The following is a 17,578-nucleotide window of genomic DNA, read 5'->3' on the forward strand; positions in this document are numbered from 1 at the left end:
TAAGGACTTGTTTATCAGTCTTAGTTATCTGCTTATTTTGTCTTAAATTGATATTTTCTTTTACCTTGGATGGAATTTTGGGGATTTGGAACCGAATACTCAACTTGAAATGGTTTCAACAGACAATGGACATCCTGGAACCAATTAATATTGTAACTTGAGGGACCACTGTATAATATATACAGCAGTGTACTGATATGTTAAGTACGAGGTATAATAGTTGCAGTGTGTACAGATATATAGTATATACAGCAGTGTACTGATATGTGAGGTACAAGGTATAATAGATGCAGTATGTACAAATATATAGTATATACAGCAGTGTACTGATATGTGAGGTACAAGGTATAATAGATGCAGTATGTACAAATATATAGTATTTACAGCAGTGTACTGATATGTGAGGTGCGAGGTATAATAGATACAGTGCGTACAGATGAATAGTTGTCAAGGTGGGGAGTGGGGAAAAACCCCCACCGTACAATGTCAAGTATAGTGTGGAAGCAGCTAGGCCAGGACGCCGGAAGTTCACCTCCTAAAGCATCCCTAATCCCTCACCCTAACTCCTCACCGTATGAGCGGACCTGGATGGTAGGACGGCTCATACCAGGATACCTATAGCCCTGAGTCGCCCTGAGAATCCCTCACATAGGAGCAGGGGAGAGACGACCTGTTCTTCCCAGACACAGATGAACAGGAGTCTCAAATGGCCAAGCAGCAGGGAAAGGGGATCGGCAGGTAAGAACAACAAGACAACTCACTTACCCCCCCGAAGCCTCCACAACTAGAACCCGTGCATCAGTACAGGAGCCTGAACACACAGCAGGTCACAGTACAAACAACCGACACAGGAATCCAGCATATCAACTCTGCCAGAGCCCCCCATGCTCACACACTGCATGGCAGCCCCAAGCAGCGCTGCATACAGGCTTATGGCTCACCCCTCCGGAAAACCAGCCCCCTTTCGCAGGTAGGAATGTCTAGCATACATGCTGCATGACAACACCAAACACACCAAGCATGGAACAACAAGCTAGACATAACAACACACCAAAAACCAAACCCCACACCAAACATACACCACCACATGTAAGGAAGGGAAGACATAGCTGGAGAACCCAGGATGACATCGCTGATGACATCGATGTCCTACAAGGTGGCCCTCAAAGACTAGGCAGATAGAAGACCCTGGACTGGAGCAGATCTCCAGCACCAACTACAGCTGAAGTACCACTGACTCCAGCCAGGAAGCCACAGGAGATAAAACCCAAGTGACCACACCCAGTCAGGGAGTTAACCCTTACAGCACCAGACAGGGGAAGGCTACAACTTAAAGGGGAAGTGCACACACCAGCCAACACGCAACACATTGCCACCGGCAACAGCATGCGTGGCAACCATGTCACGGCGCACACAGCCAAAGCCGGGACACATGCCTTAACAGCAACACATTGCCACCGGCAACCGCAAGCATGGCACAAGTGTCACGGCGCACACAGCAAAGGCAGTGACAATAGTATATCCAGCAGTGTACTGATATGTGAGGTATAAACTGTAATTTATACCTCATACCTCACATATCAGTACACTGCTGTATATACTTGTACACACTGCATCTGTTACACCTCTTTTGTGTGCCAGGGCTGTTTTCCCTGGCACACAAATCCTAGTTCAGCCCTTATGGCATACAATATAAGGCTACTTTCACACTTGCGTTTTGTGCTGATCTGTCATGGACGGATCTGTTCAGATAATACAACCGCCTGCATCCATTCAGAACGGATCCGTTTGTATTATCTTACAGATGCTTATGTACCCTCAGTTGGGGACATTTAAAGGGGTTTTTGAAAGTCAACGGAGGATGGATTAGTTTTCTATTGTGCCAGATTGTGTCAGTGAAAACGGATCCGTTTGGCTCAGTTTCATCAGGCGGACACCAAAACGCCGCAAGCAGCGTTTTGGTGTCCGTATCCAAAGCGCAATGGAGAACTGAGGCAAACTGATGCATTCTGAGCGGATCCTTTTCCATTCAGAATGCCTTAGGGCAAAACTGATCCGTTTTGGACCGCTTGTGAGAGCCCTGAACGGATCTCACAAACAGAAAGCCAAAACGCGAGGGTGAAAGTAGACTAACACGCAGCAGCAAGCACAGTTCATGGAGCAAAGGGAGAGGCCCGGAATGGGTATTGGGATGTGCTATAAATGGGGCATGGGGACCCATATTTAGATTCTTGCTATGGGGCCCCAGTGATTTATATGTATGCCCCTGGCTGTCAGCTCCTTATCTCTGACCTCGTAAACACTCATTACAGCTCAGTTCTTATCTTAAACAATAAGAATGTGGATTCAAAAAGGGTTTATGACCTTTTAGTAATTTATAGATAAGGGTTATTAGATGACCCTTACACAAAGTGAAGGTAAAAAGTACATTCACACAGTCACAGAGTTAACCTTTTGTGACAGAACCGCTGAATATTTTTAATAAAGACCAATTAAAAAATATATATTTTTAGCCCAAAATGAGTAAAATGCGATCATAAAAAAAATCTCCCCCAAAGGTGTACATAGCCTTTAAATTCTGTTTTCCCTTCAGCATCGAAACTTCATAAATATGACTATTATGTGTAATATATTCCGGGATGAACATCCACTGTAATCATTTATTTTAAGTTTTACTTTTTGAGTACTGATTTAGCGCTTCAGGCTTTGGCAGTTTGCTTTGCCTCATGCTAAATGGTTGACCCGTTGCCGCCCTCACAGCAGGAGGAACAGCTGGGTCTGTCACCTTCTGTGCCATCTCATGTCTCATAGTCAACAATTCACAAAACACCCTTAAAATGTAATCTGCTAAAAAGCTACCGCTCATTAACAGACGTTTACATTGGCATCGCACATTATATCACTATTATATGGTTTCCTAATTATTTTTAGTCGGTCGAAAAATATACAGTACATCTATGTATCTGTATTATTCAGTAGTATTTCAAATACTAATATTAGATGGAACCCCGTGAGGCTCATAGGGTTAATGAGGTTCCCTGCTTTGTTTGATCACTACTAAATTTATTTTTAGGGGACTCTTCTAAGAAAAATGGGGAGTTGTGAAATGTTGACAACCCCTTGAAGCTATCCAAAGATTAGATGTTTCTCTGTGAATCTAATAACTGCATCCCTAAAATTATAGATCCCAGACCCCCTAAATGAATACAGACTCAAGACCAGACCCCTGAACAAATGCAAACCCCAGACCAGACCCTCCAAACAAATCCAGACTCCAGACCAGACCTCCTAAACAAATCAAGACTCCAGACCAGACCCCATAAATAAATAAATAGACTCCAGACCTGATCCTGCAAACAAATACAGATTCCAGGCCAGACCCCCTAAACAAATCCAGACATCTAGACCAGACTCCCTAAATGAATACAAACTCCAGACCAGACCTCTGAACAAATGCAAACTCTAGACCAGACCCCCTAAATGCATACAAACTCAATTCCAGAATTGAATGGAGCATGCTGGGAATTGTAGTTTCACAACAGCTGGAGTGCCAAAGGTGGCTGACCCCTGCTCTAAAGAAATCCATACTCCAGAAAAGACCCCATAAACAAATCCAGACTCCAGACCAGAGCCCCTAAAGAAATACAGACTCCAGATCTGACCGCTAAACAAATCCAGACTCCAGATCAGACACCCTAAACAAATATAAACCTCACACCCCCTAAGCTATAGAGACCCTAGACCTGACCTCTAAATAAATTCAGACTCCAGACAAGACACCCTAAACAAATACACACACCTTTAACAAATACAGACCCCAGACAAGAACCCCATAATGTTCAGTGGGTGCAAACCCGCTGTCCTACGCGACCAACTCCCTCAGAGGGCGATATCTAAGTACACTATGCATTCTTCACAATACCTCTGATGGTGAGGATAGACTTTCCCAAGGGTTGTATCAGGTGCTACCTCTGAGGGGGGTTAGGACATGAGGGAAACGGGACCTGGATGTGGACCCACTGGACTGACCTCCAGATGGTACTGTACACCCAGAGGGTGCTGGGAGGCTAGAGGCAGATCAGGCGGTGGAGAGGCAAGGTCACAGCACCATGTCCAAGGTCAGGGACAGGCGGCAGTATAGCGAAGTCTGTAACAGGGTCCAAGTACACAGAAATGACAAGAAACGGTAACACCTTCTCTCAAGACAGGGACTAGACAAAGCTAGGAGCCTAATTGCTTAGTGACCTTCCTGTAGAAGGAAGCACCTTTAAATACACATTGCAGACCAGCCATAAGCTGAGGAAGATAGAGGGTGTGCGCCTGCTGGCTCACAAAAAAAGGAGAGACATTTGCGCGCGCACTATATATACACTATAGAACTCTGAGCCGGAGCGCAAACTCCGCTCAAAGTAAGAATGGGGGATGCCGGTGGCGCCAGGAACTACATAGCTGCACTCGTGCCGGCAGGGGAAGGAAGACTCGGCACAGAGCACTAATAGCATACAGTACATGTGGGCACAGAAGCACAGGCATGGAGTCCTGGGATTTCCACCCCCTAATCTAATAGAGACCCAAGACCTGACCCCTAAATAAATTCAGCCTTCAGACCAAACACTCTAAACAAATACATGGCGTATCTGGTGAATAAAGTCACCTTTTTTTTTTATTGAAACGCTGCTTCGGTTTTTTACATTTACTTCATGGGAGCCCAAAATCAAGGTTCTGACACTGGGTGCACCTGGAGGTGATGTACGAAGGGTGGCTTACCCCCTGGGAAAGCTGTGGGCTGCTTGTTTGTGCTTTTTCTGGACTGCGGCAGAGTTGATGCAGTAGAGTTGTATAGCAGAGGCTGATGTTGCAGAGTTGATGCAGCAGAATCATACAGCAAAGCTGACCAAAACAGAGCAACGCAATAGTGAGAATGCTGGAAACTGCCTCTAATTATCAGGCAACCACCACCTGCCAAAGTGATGTAATCGGTGCAAGCTGGGTTGCAACTTGCTATGGCAACCTGACCCACAGGTGAGGAGGACAGGCTAGCCAGAGAAGGAGAGCAAAGCAGCCCTCGGCACTGCATCTGGAATAGGTTAGCAACACCAAAGTTGAAAGGAATCTGACACTTGACCAAACAGGGTTCCATTAAAGGGGTACTCTGGTTGCATCACGTTATGCCCTAACCACAGTCATAAAATCACAACATTGATCTTTTTGGAACATTTAGGCCCCTTTCGCACGGGCGAGTTTTCCGCGCGGGTGCACTGCGTGAGGTGAACGCATTGCACCCGCACTGAATCCGGACCCATTTACTTCAATGGGGCTGTTCAGATGAGCGGTGATTTTCACGCATCACTTGTGCGTTGCGTGAAAATCGTAGCATGTTCTATATGAATAAATGAATGGGTCTGCGTGAAAATCGCAAGAAAGTGCGGATGCGGTGCGATTTTAACGCATGGTTGCTAGGAGATGATAGGGGTAAGCAACCCTGGACCCCATTAAAGTCTATTCACTGTATTATTTTCCCTTCTTACATGGTCATAAGGCCTCTTTCACACGGGCGCCCCGGATTTGCTCCGGATGCGTCGCGTGTGCATTGCGGGAAACCCGCGTGAGTGTCAGTTTCGACTGCGATTGCGTTCCATTGTTCAGTTTTTATCGCCCAGGTGCAATGCGTTTTGAACGCGTGTGATAAAAAACTGAATGTGGTACCCAGACCCGAACCCGGACTTCTCCACTGAAGTTCGGGTTTGGTATTCTGTAGATTTTATTATTTTCTCTTATAGCAGGGTTATAAGGGAAAATAATAGCATTCTTAATACAGAATGCATAGTAAAATGTGGATTGAGGGGTTAAAAATAAAATAAAATTAACTCACCTTATCTACTTGATCGCGCAGCCGGCATCGTCTTCTTGCTTCTTCTTTCATGACCTGCAAAAGGACCTTTGATGACGTAATCGCACTCACGGCGACGTCAGCGCAGGTCCTGCTGAATGTCCTTCTATCTTCATTCAGCAGGACCTGCGCTGACGTCACCGTGAGCGCGATTACGTCATCAAAAGTCGTTTTGCAGGTCCTGAAAGAAGAAGCAAGAAGACGATGCCGGCTGCGCGATCAAGTGAATGAGGTGAGTTAATTATTATTTTTTTTAACCCCTCCATCCACATTTTAGTAAGCATTCTGTATTAAGAATGCTATTATTTTCATTTTAATAAAATCTACAGAACACCTAACCCAAACCCGAACTTCAGTGAAGAAGTCCGGGTTCGGGTCTGGGTACCACAGTCAGTTTTTTATCACGTGGGTGCAAAATGCATTGCACCTGGGCGATAAAAACTGAAGAACACAACGCAATCGCAGTCAAAACTGACACTCGCGCGGGTTTCCCGCAATGCACACGCGACGACTCCGGAGCAAATCCGGGACGCCCGTGTGAAAGAGGCCTTAATGATGCAATGGTGCAATCGCGGTTTCTGCCTTGACATCCAGGCGGCATCGTGTCCCAGGAAATACTCCTGGAGATCCTAAGAAGAGATATGCTCAGTTAGTCTTTAGAGATTCATCCTAATTCAGATCTTTTTTGTTTCAGGCGTCTACTTTTTTACTTTCAGCATGCTGAAGCATGAAGAAGTGGAGGATGTATACGTCTACCTTATGCATAACGGCAATACCATAGTCAGCATGTACAGGTAAGTGGCTCGGATGCGAAATGCATGAAGTGATGGCGGTAGAAGGTATGGAAAAGGTCTATATTTTTTATATTTTTATTTCCAGAGCAATAGCGCCACTCTTGTTCATGAACTGGTACTGCAGATCAGCTTCCTTACAGTGGGGATCCCAGTGGTTGGACTAGAATAATCCTTTAAGTTTCTTACAGACCTGTTCTTCAAAAGAGGGGGAGGGGAGAAGTCTGCGGTGACCCCCCCCCCCCCCCATCCTTATGTTTTCCAGTACTGTCCCCCTAGTATTTGCTCATACTGGTTACTTTACAGACAGAGTATTGTCTCTATAGACTCTTATCACCAGCGCGCAGAGGACGATGGTGCCGCTTATCGTAACGCCACAAACATAGTTACAGACAGATGTCAATTACAGACACTCACAGCCGGCAATCAATTTGTCTCAAGGAACCCAGCAGACGTCTTATCCCGCGCACAGCAGGAGGCCTGCAATACAGATCCATTCCCTGTGGGCTTCATCCTGAAGGTTTAGACAGGAGCAGCCAATTATACACCCGCGCCCATAGTCTATCATTTGTAGGTGGATATTTGGCGCGTTATTCGCCAGCACACTCGACGAGTACGCAGGTCAAGACAGGTTAATGCCCCATTTACAAAATGGCTGGAAAACGGGGCAGCAGAAGCACAGGGTGACCTGCAGATTGGGGGCGGCCATAGGCAAACACTAGATTCTTAAAGATGGATTGCAAAATGTGTTGGTTGTTCACGGTGAAGAGGGCGATATTGATGAAAGTATGTAATCCATGTATTACCTAGTGGTCTAGAGGAGTCTAAAAGTCATCATTGCTGGGGTCTAGTGAAATCCTATTGAAGTGAGTGAAGAGGTGGTCACAGACATCAGTGAATGAGGACACTCTTGTTCCCATGCAAAGGCAGAAACCCTGTCCACAGCCCGTCCTGCTCTCAGCTGAGAAGTTGTATCCAGTCTAGACAATGCTCTGTGAGCTAAACACCCCAGACTGATACATTGTAACAAACTAGCACAGTTGTATCCAGTCTAGACAACGCTAAACCCATCAGCAGCAGCTGCACAGCTTTCTCTGCTAGTTTGCTACAATGTATCAGTCTGGAGTCCGGGCTGTTTAGCTCACAGAGCATTGTCTTCACTGGATACAACTGTACTAGTTTGTTACAATGTATCAGTCTGGTGTCCGGCTGTTTAGCTCACAGAGCATTGTCTAGACTGGATACAACTCTGCTAGTTTGTTACAATGTATCAGTCTGGAGTCCGGGCTCTTTAGCTCACAGAGCATTGTCTAGACTGGATACAACTCTGCTAGTTTGTTACAATGTATCAGTCTGGAGTCCGGGCTGTTTAGCTCACAGAGCATTGTCTAGACTGGATACAACTGTGCTAGTTTGTTACAATGTATCAGTCTGGAGTCCGGGCTGTTTAGCTCACAGAACATTGTCTAGACTGGATACAACTCTGCTAGTTTGTTACAATGTATCAGTCTGGAGTCCGGGCTGTTTAGCTCACAGAGCATTGTCTAGACTGGATACAACTGTACTAGTTTGTTACAATGTATCAGTCTGGAGTCCGGGCTGTTTAGCTCACAGAGCATTGTCTAGACTGGATACAACTCTGCTAGTTTGTTACAATGTATCAGTCTGGAGTCCGGGCTGTTTAGCTCACAGAGCATTGTCTAGACTGGATACAACTGTACTAGTTTGTTACAATGTATCAGTCTGGAGTCCGGGCTGTTTAGCTCACAGAGCATTGTCTAGACTGGATACAACTCTGCTAGTTTGTTACAATGTATCAGTCTGGAGTCCGGGCTGTTTAGCTCACAGAACATTGTCTAGACTGGATACAACTGTACTAGTTTGTTACAATGTATCAGTCTGGAGTCCGGGCTGTTTAGCTCACAGAGCATTGTCTAGACTGGATACAACTGTATCCACTTCTCAGCTGAGCGCAGGACTGGCTATGGACAGGATTACTGCCTATTAATGGAGCAAAAGTGTTCTCATTCACTGATGACAAGCAAATATTTTGAAAATGGTGAGGAATAGAAACATAAATTGTATCAGAACGTCGCAGTTTTAAGTTCTTATTTAATTTGCACTGTTCAGCAGACAGTGGGTTAATCTATCATTTAATTTAGTCAATAACATGTAATGCTCCGGATGAGCCGCCCGCTGTCATTTCTCCGTCTCAGCATTTATTTTAAGTTCTTCAGCAGAGAAGCATTTGTAGATGACTTCTCCCGAAGACACCAAATACTGCGACTATTGTGAAGACTAATACAGGAAATACGGAGGAAATGATAGAAAAGCAGATTAAGTATCCAGGATTATTTACCCCCCACTGGAAAGTGTATTAGAAATAGAATGTACTGATATTAGATTCCGACTGGATGAATGGCTTCATGTCCTGGCATCCTGGAGTTACTCCTCCACCACAGGTGATGCTTTGTAGAAATTACTGTGTTCTAAGACATTTGGGAAAATAAGGAAACTACTAAAGATCTCCTTATTCCTTTATTTTATCTACAATTTACAGGGGTGGTCCTTCGAACCCCTGAACATATGTCCTATTAGTGGGGACACTGGACTTCATGATGTACATCTGCAAAGGGTAGTTGACACAGTAGCCCACCTACTCCTCCTCACCGTGATTCGTTCCCTTGGCCTTCAGGACATCGCTCTCCTGGTTCTCTGCCTTTCTCTCTGACCGCTCCGTCAGTGGATCATTGGCTGGCTCTTCTTCTCTTGCTATTGGGGTTCCTCACGGTTCAGTCTTCTCCTCTCCTTTCTACACAGCCCCCATTGGACAAACTGTCAGATTTGGTTTTCGGTACCAAACCCCCAAATATATACCTCTTCCTCCGACATCACCCCTGCTGCACTACAGACCACTGTGACTGTCTGTTGCTGTCTCTCACATCATGTCCTCTATGTGAAAAACTATTGGGGTCAATATATATACTGGAGGCGCTAAAGAGGGGTATTATTTATACTGGTGGCACTATGGGGGCGATTGTTTGTCCTGGGGGCACTATGGGGGACGTTATATATACTGAGGGTACTGTGAGGGGCATAATATATACTGATGGCACTGCAGGTGTTAGGGTTAAAGAAAAAGCTAACTGTTTTTAACCCTTTGCCGACCTCCATCGTAATAATACAGTGGAAGTTGAGTCTTTAAAGATGGAGCCCACTCTACTCGCCGGTTTTCTGTTGTTTCATACAGCAGACACTTGGGGCTAATGTCTGCGATCGGCAATAATGCCCATCACAGGCACTTAACCTTTCAGATGCTGTGGTCAAATGTGACGATGGCAGCTGAGAGCGCAAAACCCAGAAGCACTGCGCTTACCTAATACTAACCTTCTCCATAATCCAAACCTCTCATTCCCACCTCCAAGACTTCGCCTGTGCTGCCCTCGGGAATGCGCTACCCCGGACAATCGGGATCATTCCCGACATCCACAGTTTTAAGCACACCCTAAAAACAGGCGGGGTCATCGCATGATTATCAGAACCTCATCCCTTCATCCAGCAGTATCCCCTGCACTCTATGCAAAGCAGGCACGCTTATTTCTTTCTCCTCGGGCCTCTTTCACACAGGCGTTGTGTGTGAGGGCCGGATAGGATGCGGGTGCATCGCGGGAAAATAGTGCGATTTTGCCTGCGAGTGGGGTGAGTTTTGCATGCGATTGCGTTGCTTTCTTCAGTTTTTTCTGCGCGAGTGCAATGAATTTTGCACGCGCTTAAGACAAAATTGAACGTGGTTCCCAGACCCAAACCCGGACTTCTTCACTGAAGTTCGAGTTTGGGTTAGGTATTCTGTAGTTTTTAATATTTTCCCTTATAATATGGTTATAAGGGAAAATAATAGCATTCTTCATACAGAATGCAAAGTACTGTAAATTAGGGATGGAGGGGTAAAAAAAAATTAAAATTAAACTCACCTCATCCACTTGTTCGCGCTGCCCGGCTTGTCTTCTTTCTTCTTCTTTGAAGACCTGGGAGGAAAAGGATCTTTGGTGATGTCACTGCGCTCATCACATGGTCCATGTGATGGATCATGTGATGGACCATGTGATGAGTGCAGTGACGTCACCAAATGTCCTTTTCCTCCCAGGTCCTCAAAGAAGAAGAAAGAAGGCGAGCCGGGCAGTGCGAACAAGTGGATGAGGTGAGTTTAATTATTATTATAATTTTTTTTTAACCCCTCCATCCCTGTATTCAGAATGCTATTATTTTCCCTTATAACCATGTTATAAGTAAAAATAATGAAGATCAGGTCCCCATCCCGATCGTCTCCTAGCAACCATGCGTGAAAATCGCACCGCATCCGCACTTGCTTGCGGATGCTTGCGATTTTCACACAGCCCCATTCACTTCTATGGGGCTTGCGTTGCGTGAAAAACGCACAATATAGAGCTTGCTGCGATTTTCACGCAAAGCACAAGTGATGCGTGAAAATCACCGCTCATGTACACAGCCCCATTAAAGTGAACGGGTCCGTATTCAGTGCGAGTGCAATGCGCTCACCTCACGCATTGCACCCGCGTGGAATTTTCGCCCGTGTGAAAGGGGCCTAAGGCTACTTTCGCATCTGCGTTTTCAATTCCGCTATTGAGATCCGTCATAGGATCTCAATAGCAGAAGAAAACGCTTTAGTTTTGTCCCCACTTTGTCAATGGGGACAAAACTGAACTAAACGAAACGGAGTCCACCAGAATGCATTCCGTTCCGTTTGGTTGCGTGCCCATCTCGGACAGAATGACGCTGCAAGCAGCGTTTTTCTGTCCGCGATGTGGTGCGGAGCAAGACGAATCCGTCCTGACACACAATGTAAGTCAATGGGGACGGAACCGTTTTCTCTGACAATAGTAAACAGATCCGTCCTCCATTGACTTTCAATGGTGTTCATGACGGATCCGTAATGGCTATAGAAGACATAATACAACCGGATCCATTCATGAGGGATGCATGCGGTTGTACTATGGTAACGGAAGCGCTTTTTTTCATGACGGATCCGCAAAAAAAAACACGCTAATGTGAAAGTAGCCTAAGTCCTCGTAGATTATAAGCTCCTGGGAGCAGCGCCGTCACTCCTCTTTTTTGAATGGTTAGTTAGGTTGTACATTTGGATTTTCTTTATACATTGAGCCCCTGAAATGTATAAAATATGTTGGTGATATATCTAAAAAATATTTATATTATCCCTCGAGATTTAGTGTGGTTTAACCTGCACAGACCTAGAGTTAAATAATAAAATTCTGGCTGACTGCAGCCACCACTAGAGGGAGCTCACTATATACAGATTTATACAGCTCTCCTAGCTATATAAATCTGCATGTAAGGGGCTCCACCTAGTGGATGCTGCAGGTATCCTGCCCTATTAGGACCATTGGCGCTATTTGAGTTGGTTTTTGATGGTGATCATCTTAGGAATAAACTCAGAGGACATCTCTCCCTTTGTGTCTCCTCTCAGTCCATGCAGCAGACCTGGGTAACTAATCAGACTGGTCCAAAGTCGAAGTCGTTGTTTTAGGAGGACTGTGGCTGCAGGTTTCTTTTGTTGAACTTTTTTTACTATGACTATTATTTTGATAAGGGACACCATTATAAAGGCTCTCTATGTTGCTTTTTGTTTAGCAGCCACAGCGCCATACATTAAGTAGTGGCCATGTCCGGTACTGCATGCCCATTCCCTTGAATATGGCTGAGCTGCAGTACCATGCACAGCCACCACCATTGGTACAGCACTGTCTCTCATCTGATGTTGATGGCTTCTATTCCAATTATAATCCATCAATATTATTTTCCTAGAAATCCGCTTTAGGTCAAGCAATCTGTTACAGATTACAGTGATAAATATCTACAATTTATGGGTTATTTGCATGCCATTGTTACTGAGCACTTAATCTGTAGGGAAATATACAGTATAATCCACCCTTCTGTATTCATACATACAGTACATTAGGGTCTTAGAAAGCAATACAATGCATGCATTTTATACCTGACCTTTTAAAAATGCAGGCTTATGCTTCCTAGGCACGTCCCTGTTCTTCCATGTTATTTTTTAAATGGCACTATGGGAAATGAGAATGCCATTCAATAAATATGCACATGGATTCCTTCAAAGAGCACCCATCATGAGAAAGACAAACTTGAAACAAGGGTATCAACAAGTATTGACCTATGAGAGCCGCCACAATACAGGGCTGCATGAGAAAAGCTGAATACATAATTGATACAGTTCATTTGGCTTCCACCAGGGGGAGCTCACTGCACATGATTTACTATTGAGCTCAATGAGAGCTGTATAAATCCCTATAAGGTCTGCTCCCTCTAGTGGTAGCTGCAGGTAAACAGAATTTTATCATTTAACCCCTTCCCTTTTTTCATTTTTATCCATTTTAGTTTTTTTACTCAAAACATCTTATTTTTGATTAAAAAAAATATATTTTTAGCGAGGCATGTTGTACTCTCTAAGAGGCAGTATTTAATTTTCCATACAATGTTGCAGAAGTCTGTAAAATAAATCTAAATTATGCGGAATTAAAAGAATTGCACCTCCGCCATAGTTTTTGGGGGGTTTTGTTTTTATGTCATTCACTGTACAGTAAAAATAATGTGTTACTTGTATTCTGCAGGTCGGTACCATTACAGAAGTACCAAATTTGGGTAGTTTTTCTTATGTTTCTTATATTTCTAAAGGTTGCTGCAATCTAGTCATGAGGGGGCAGTTCAGTCTTCGTAAGCTCTCACAGTAGATGACCACCCAGATGTTTTGGTCTCAACTGACCACAGCATCTGAGGGGGTAAAGAGACAACTCCGATCATGGACTCACTATGTAAAAAGCAGACTAGGGCGCCTGCTCAGCCCCTGAACAGGCACCAACTTTAAAGACATATATAGAGGATGTTGGCAAGGGGTTACCTAAATCAGTGGTCCTCAACTCCAGTCCTCAAGGCCCACCTACCAGTCATGTTTTCAGGATTTCCTTAGTCTTGGGCAGCTGATATAATTAGTGTCCATCCATCAGGATGTACCACAGGTATTCATTCTGTGGGCCCCGAGGGCTGGAATTGGGGAACCCTGACCTAAATGATCGTGTACAGGTGTTGCCTTTGGAGCTCTGTATCTGGACCGTGACCCTTTCACCATCCAAAACCGCCATCACATTGTAAAAGATTGTAGCCATATTTTTACATATTTGACCCATTGATGAACCTGATGTTTTTTTTTCCAGTTATGAGTCCAAGGGGAAACAGGACACATCGGGGAACAACGCCGTGTTAAAACTGGCAAAAGAAGATGAGGTGTGGCTGAGAATGGGAACCGGAGCCCTCCACGGGGATCATCAACGTTACTGCACCTTCTGTGGGTTCCTGCTCTTTGAGACAAAATGAGGACAAATAAGAAATAAAAGGATCTAGTACCATGAAACAGTAAAAAAAAAAAAAAAAAAGCAAAAATAAAAAAAAGTGTTTTATAAAAAATACTACACGTTAATGGACCAATTCCAAAATGTCCTATACACTCTACGTACACCTATAGGCAGGTAGCCTGTAGGTGCTAGTTAACAGGACCACATCCCTAACCAACTGGGCAGGGGCCCATGCTCTGGTACCTGAAGGGAACCAAATACCCCGCTGCCACATATGATTCGCACTGGGTCCTTGGAGCTCCAGGTTACGCCTCTGCACCAGTACAGAAGGATTTGGTGCTGGTTTACCCCAGGATTATTTCACCGCAAGCTTGTTCTTATCACCCAATGAAATAAGGGATGCGATGCAGCAATGAGTTGGGGCCCTCTGTCCAGGGACCCCATATTTGCTACGTAGTCTGCCTCTATGCTATGTATGCCCTTGGCTGTATGACAAAAATGTTTGAATTGCTTTTTCATGAAATCCACTGTGATATAATGACATTTACAACATTTCATCTCGTACTGTTTCCAGACCTGGCAATGCTCCCTGGGAAAAAATTTGCAGATTAGCTTTTCTTCCACAAAAAAGAAAACATTCTCTGTAGTGCCACCTAGTGGAGGTAGTTAAATGGCTTTTTTAAGACTTTTTAATACTGATTAGGATGGGTTATCAATTATCTGATTGGTGGGGGTACAACACCCGGGACCCCTGCCAATCAGATGCTTAAGAATGCCGTAGCACTCACAGTAGCGCCACAACCTTCTCTCAGCTTTTCCTAGTGAAGTGACGACATATTCATCGGTCACGTGGCCTAGGCGCAGCTCAACCCCATAGACGTGAAAGGGGCTGAGCGCGATACCAAGCACAGCCATTATACAATGTACGGCGCTGTGCTTGATAAGCTCCTCAAACAGCTAATCGGCGGGTTTGACCCCCCCCCCCCCATTAGGCAGCATTACACATACTGCTTTCAGTCTTTGGAAGAGAGTTAATCTGCATATCTCTGGCCTATGAAAGCCATTGTCTTAGGGTCCATTCACACGTCCGCAAGTGTTTTGCGATCCGCAAAACACGGACACCTGCCATGTGCGTTCTGCATTTTGTGGACCGCACTTTAAATAGAAATGCCTTTTCTTGTCCGTGTCTGCGGGTAAGAATAGGACATGTTCTATTTTTTTTTGCGGAACGGAAGTGCGGAAGCGGACAGCACACTGTGTGCTATCCGCATCTTTTGCAGCCCCATTGAAAATGAATAGGTCTAGTTCCATTCTGCAACGTTGCGGAACAGATCAGGACCCATTTTGCGGACGTGTGAATGGACCCTTAAGGGTATTTTAGACGGGCAGATTTTCTGCCAGATAATTGCCAATGAGCGTTCGTAGTGACGCTCGTTAGCGATCATCTGGCAGTGTAATACTGCCTCCACAATTACCCAATGAATGAACAAACACTCGTTTATCGGGCATGCTGGAAGATCTGGAGATGGTGCTGTGTACTCACGATCTGCCCTCAGCGCACCGCTGTCCTGCATGAGGACGAGCTATAGCGCATGCCGCGGAGGACATCGCTGCATGTAATAGCAGCGATGTCCTCTGCTAGCTAAATGGCGACTGCCAGGAAGGAATGCTTCCGTCCCGGCAATCACTTGCAGCATCGGGGTGTCTAATGCACCCTTTATTCAAGAGGTTGTCACAGCCCCACCCCTAAAATATGCATCAATACAGGCCACTGAGTGGAAAGGGTCTGAAATATGAAATTCTAAGGAAAATGGCAGAGCTGGACTCACTCCACGTGTTTATCATGTTTACATTGTTTTTCCGATGTGGTGGAATCCTCAATTCTGTCCTCACATGACCTCAGTAATTGTAGCAGAGAGGCGGAAATACTGATTGCTGAAATCACTATAATCCGAGAATAAACTCGTTACTATTTGTTTACTTGTCTGACACAGCATTTTCTCTACAAGCTGTCTATTGTCTATTCTGCACATGACGGCGGACAGCCACGATGTCTAAACTGAGAACAAAAACGATTCTGGGGCAGCTTCTCTTAGAATTTAGCATTTTGCATTTCATCTATTATTCCTTCTTGAAATGAATACACTGACAATTGGGTGTTATCCTTCCCAGTATCAATCAAGTGTGTTTATACAGAGAGTGATACAAATGAGCTCTTAACAAGCTTTTGCCTCTGATGCCACCAGATGTACGACAGCTATCCTATAAATCCATGTTCAACCCTTTAAACTGGCCTTGAGAAATGACTTGGATATTAAATAAGCCAGCATCTCATCTGCAGACAGCTGTTTCAGGGTTATTGCCCCTCATCAGTGCAGAGCAGATGAGGTGCTGGCTTATTTATTATCCGAGTTATGTCTCAAGGCCTACGTAAAGGGTTTAATATTGACTTATAGGATAGCTGCCGAGTTCGACATATCCTCTATACTACACCACACAGGAGAACTGACAGATCCTCTATACTACACCGCACAGGAGAGCTGACAGATCCTCTATACTACACCACACAGGAGAGCTGACAGATCCTCTATACTACACCACACAGGAGAACTGAGAGATCCTCTATACTACACCGCACAGGAGAGCTGACAGATCCTCTATACTACACCACACAGGAGAGCTGACAGATCCTCTATACTACACCACACAGGAGAGCCGACAGATCCTCTATACTACACCACACAGGAGAGCTGACAGATCCTCTATACTACACCACACAGGAGAGATGACAGATCCTCTATACTACACCACACAGGAGAGCTGACAGATCCTCTATACTACACCACACAGGAGAGATGACAGATCCTCTATACTACACCGCACAGGAGAGATGACAGATCCTCTATACTACACCACACAGGAGAGCCGACAGATCCTCTATACTACACCACACCACACAGGAGAGCCGACAGATCCTCTATACTACACCACACCACACAGCAGAGCTGACAGATCCTCTATACTACACCACACCACACAGGAGAGCCGACAGATTCTCTATACTACACCACACCACACAGCAGAGCTGACAGATCCTCTATACTACACCACACAGGAGAGCTGACAGATCCTCTATACTACACCACACAGGAGAGCTGACAGATCCTCTATACTACACCACACAGGAGAGCCGACAGATCCTCTATACTACACCACACAGGAGAGCTGACAGATCCTCTATACTACACCACACAGGAGAGCCGACAGATCCTCTATACTACACCACACAGGAGAGCCGACAGATCCTCTATACTACACCACACAGGAGAGCCGACAGATCCTCTATACTACACCGCACAGGAGAGCTGACAGACCCTCTATACTACACCACACAGGAGAGCTGACAGATCCTCTATACTACACCACACAGGAGAGCCGACAGATCCTCTATACTACACCGCACAGGAGAGCTGACAGATCCTCTATACTAC

At 45.1% G+C, this 17,578-nt stretch overlaps 1 protein-coding gene across 2 annotated transcripts in view; it reads left to right on the top strand.

Moving 5' to 3' along the window:
- The window catches only part of C1QTNF3 (C1q and TNF related 3), a 28,021-nt gene extending 13,094 nt beyond the window's left edge, over positions 1 to 14,927 (top strand). For both annotated transcript variants that reach the window (XM_040420140.1, XM_040420139.1), the window contains exons 5-6: positions 6,585 to 6,684; positions 13,950 to 14,927. In XM_040420140.1, coding sequence (XP_040276074.1) covers positions 6,585 to 6,684; positions 13,950 to 14,109 — 260 coding nt within the window. In that variant the 3' untranslated portion in view covers positions 14,110 to 14,927. The remainder of the gene's footprint in view (positions 1 to 6,584; positions 6,685 to 13,949) is intronic.
- The last annotated feature ends 2,651 nt before the right edge of the window (positions 14,928 to 17,578 follow it).

Source organism: Bufo bufo, chromosome 2 (genome assembly GCF_905171765.1).
Source record: "Bufo bufo chromosome 2, aBufBuf1.1, whole genome shotgun sequence".
Lineage (NCBI taxonomy): Eukaryota > Metazoa > Chordata > Amphibia > Anura > Bufonidae > Bufo > Bufo bufo.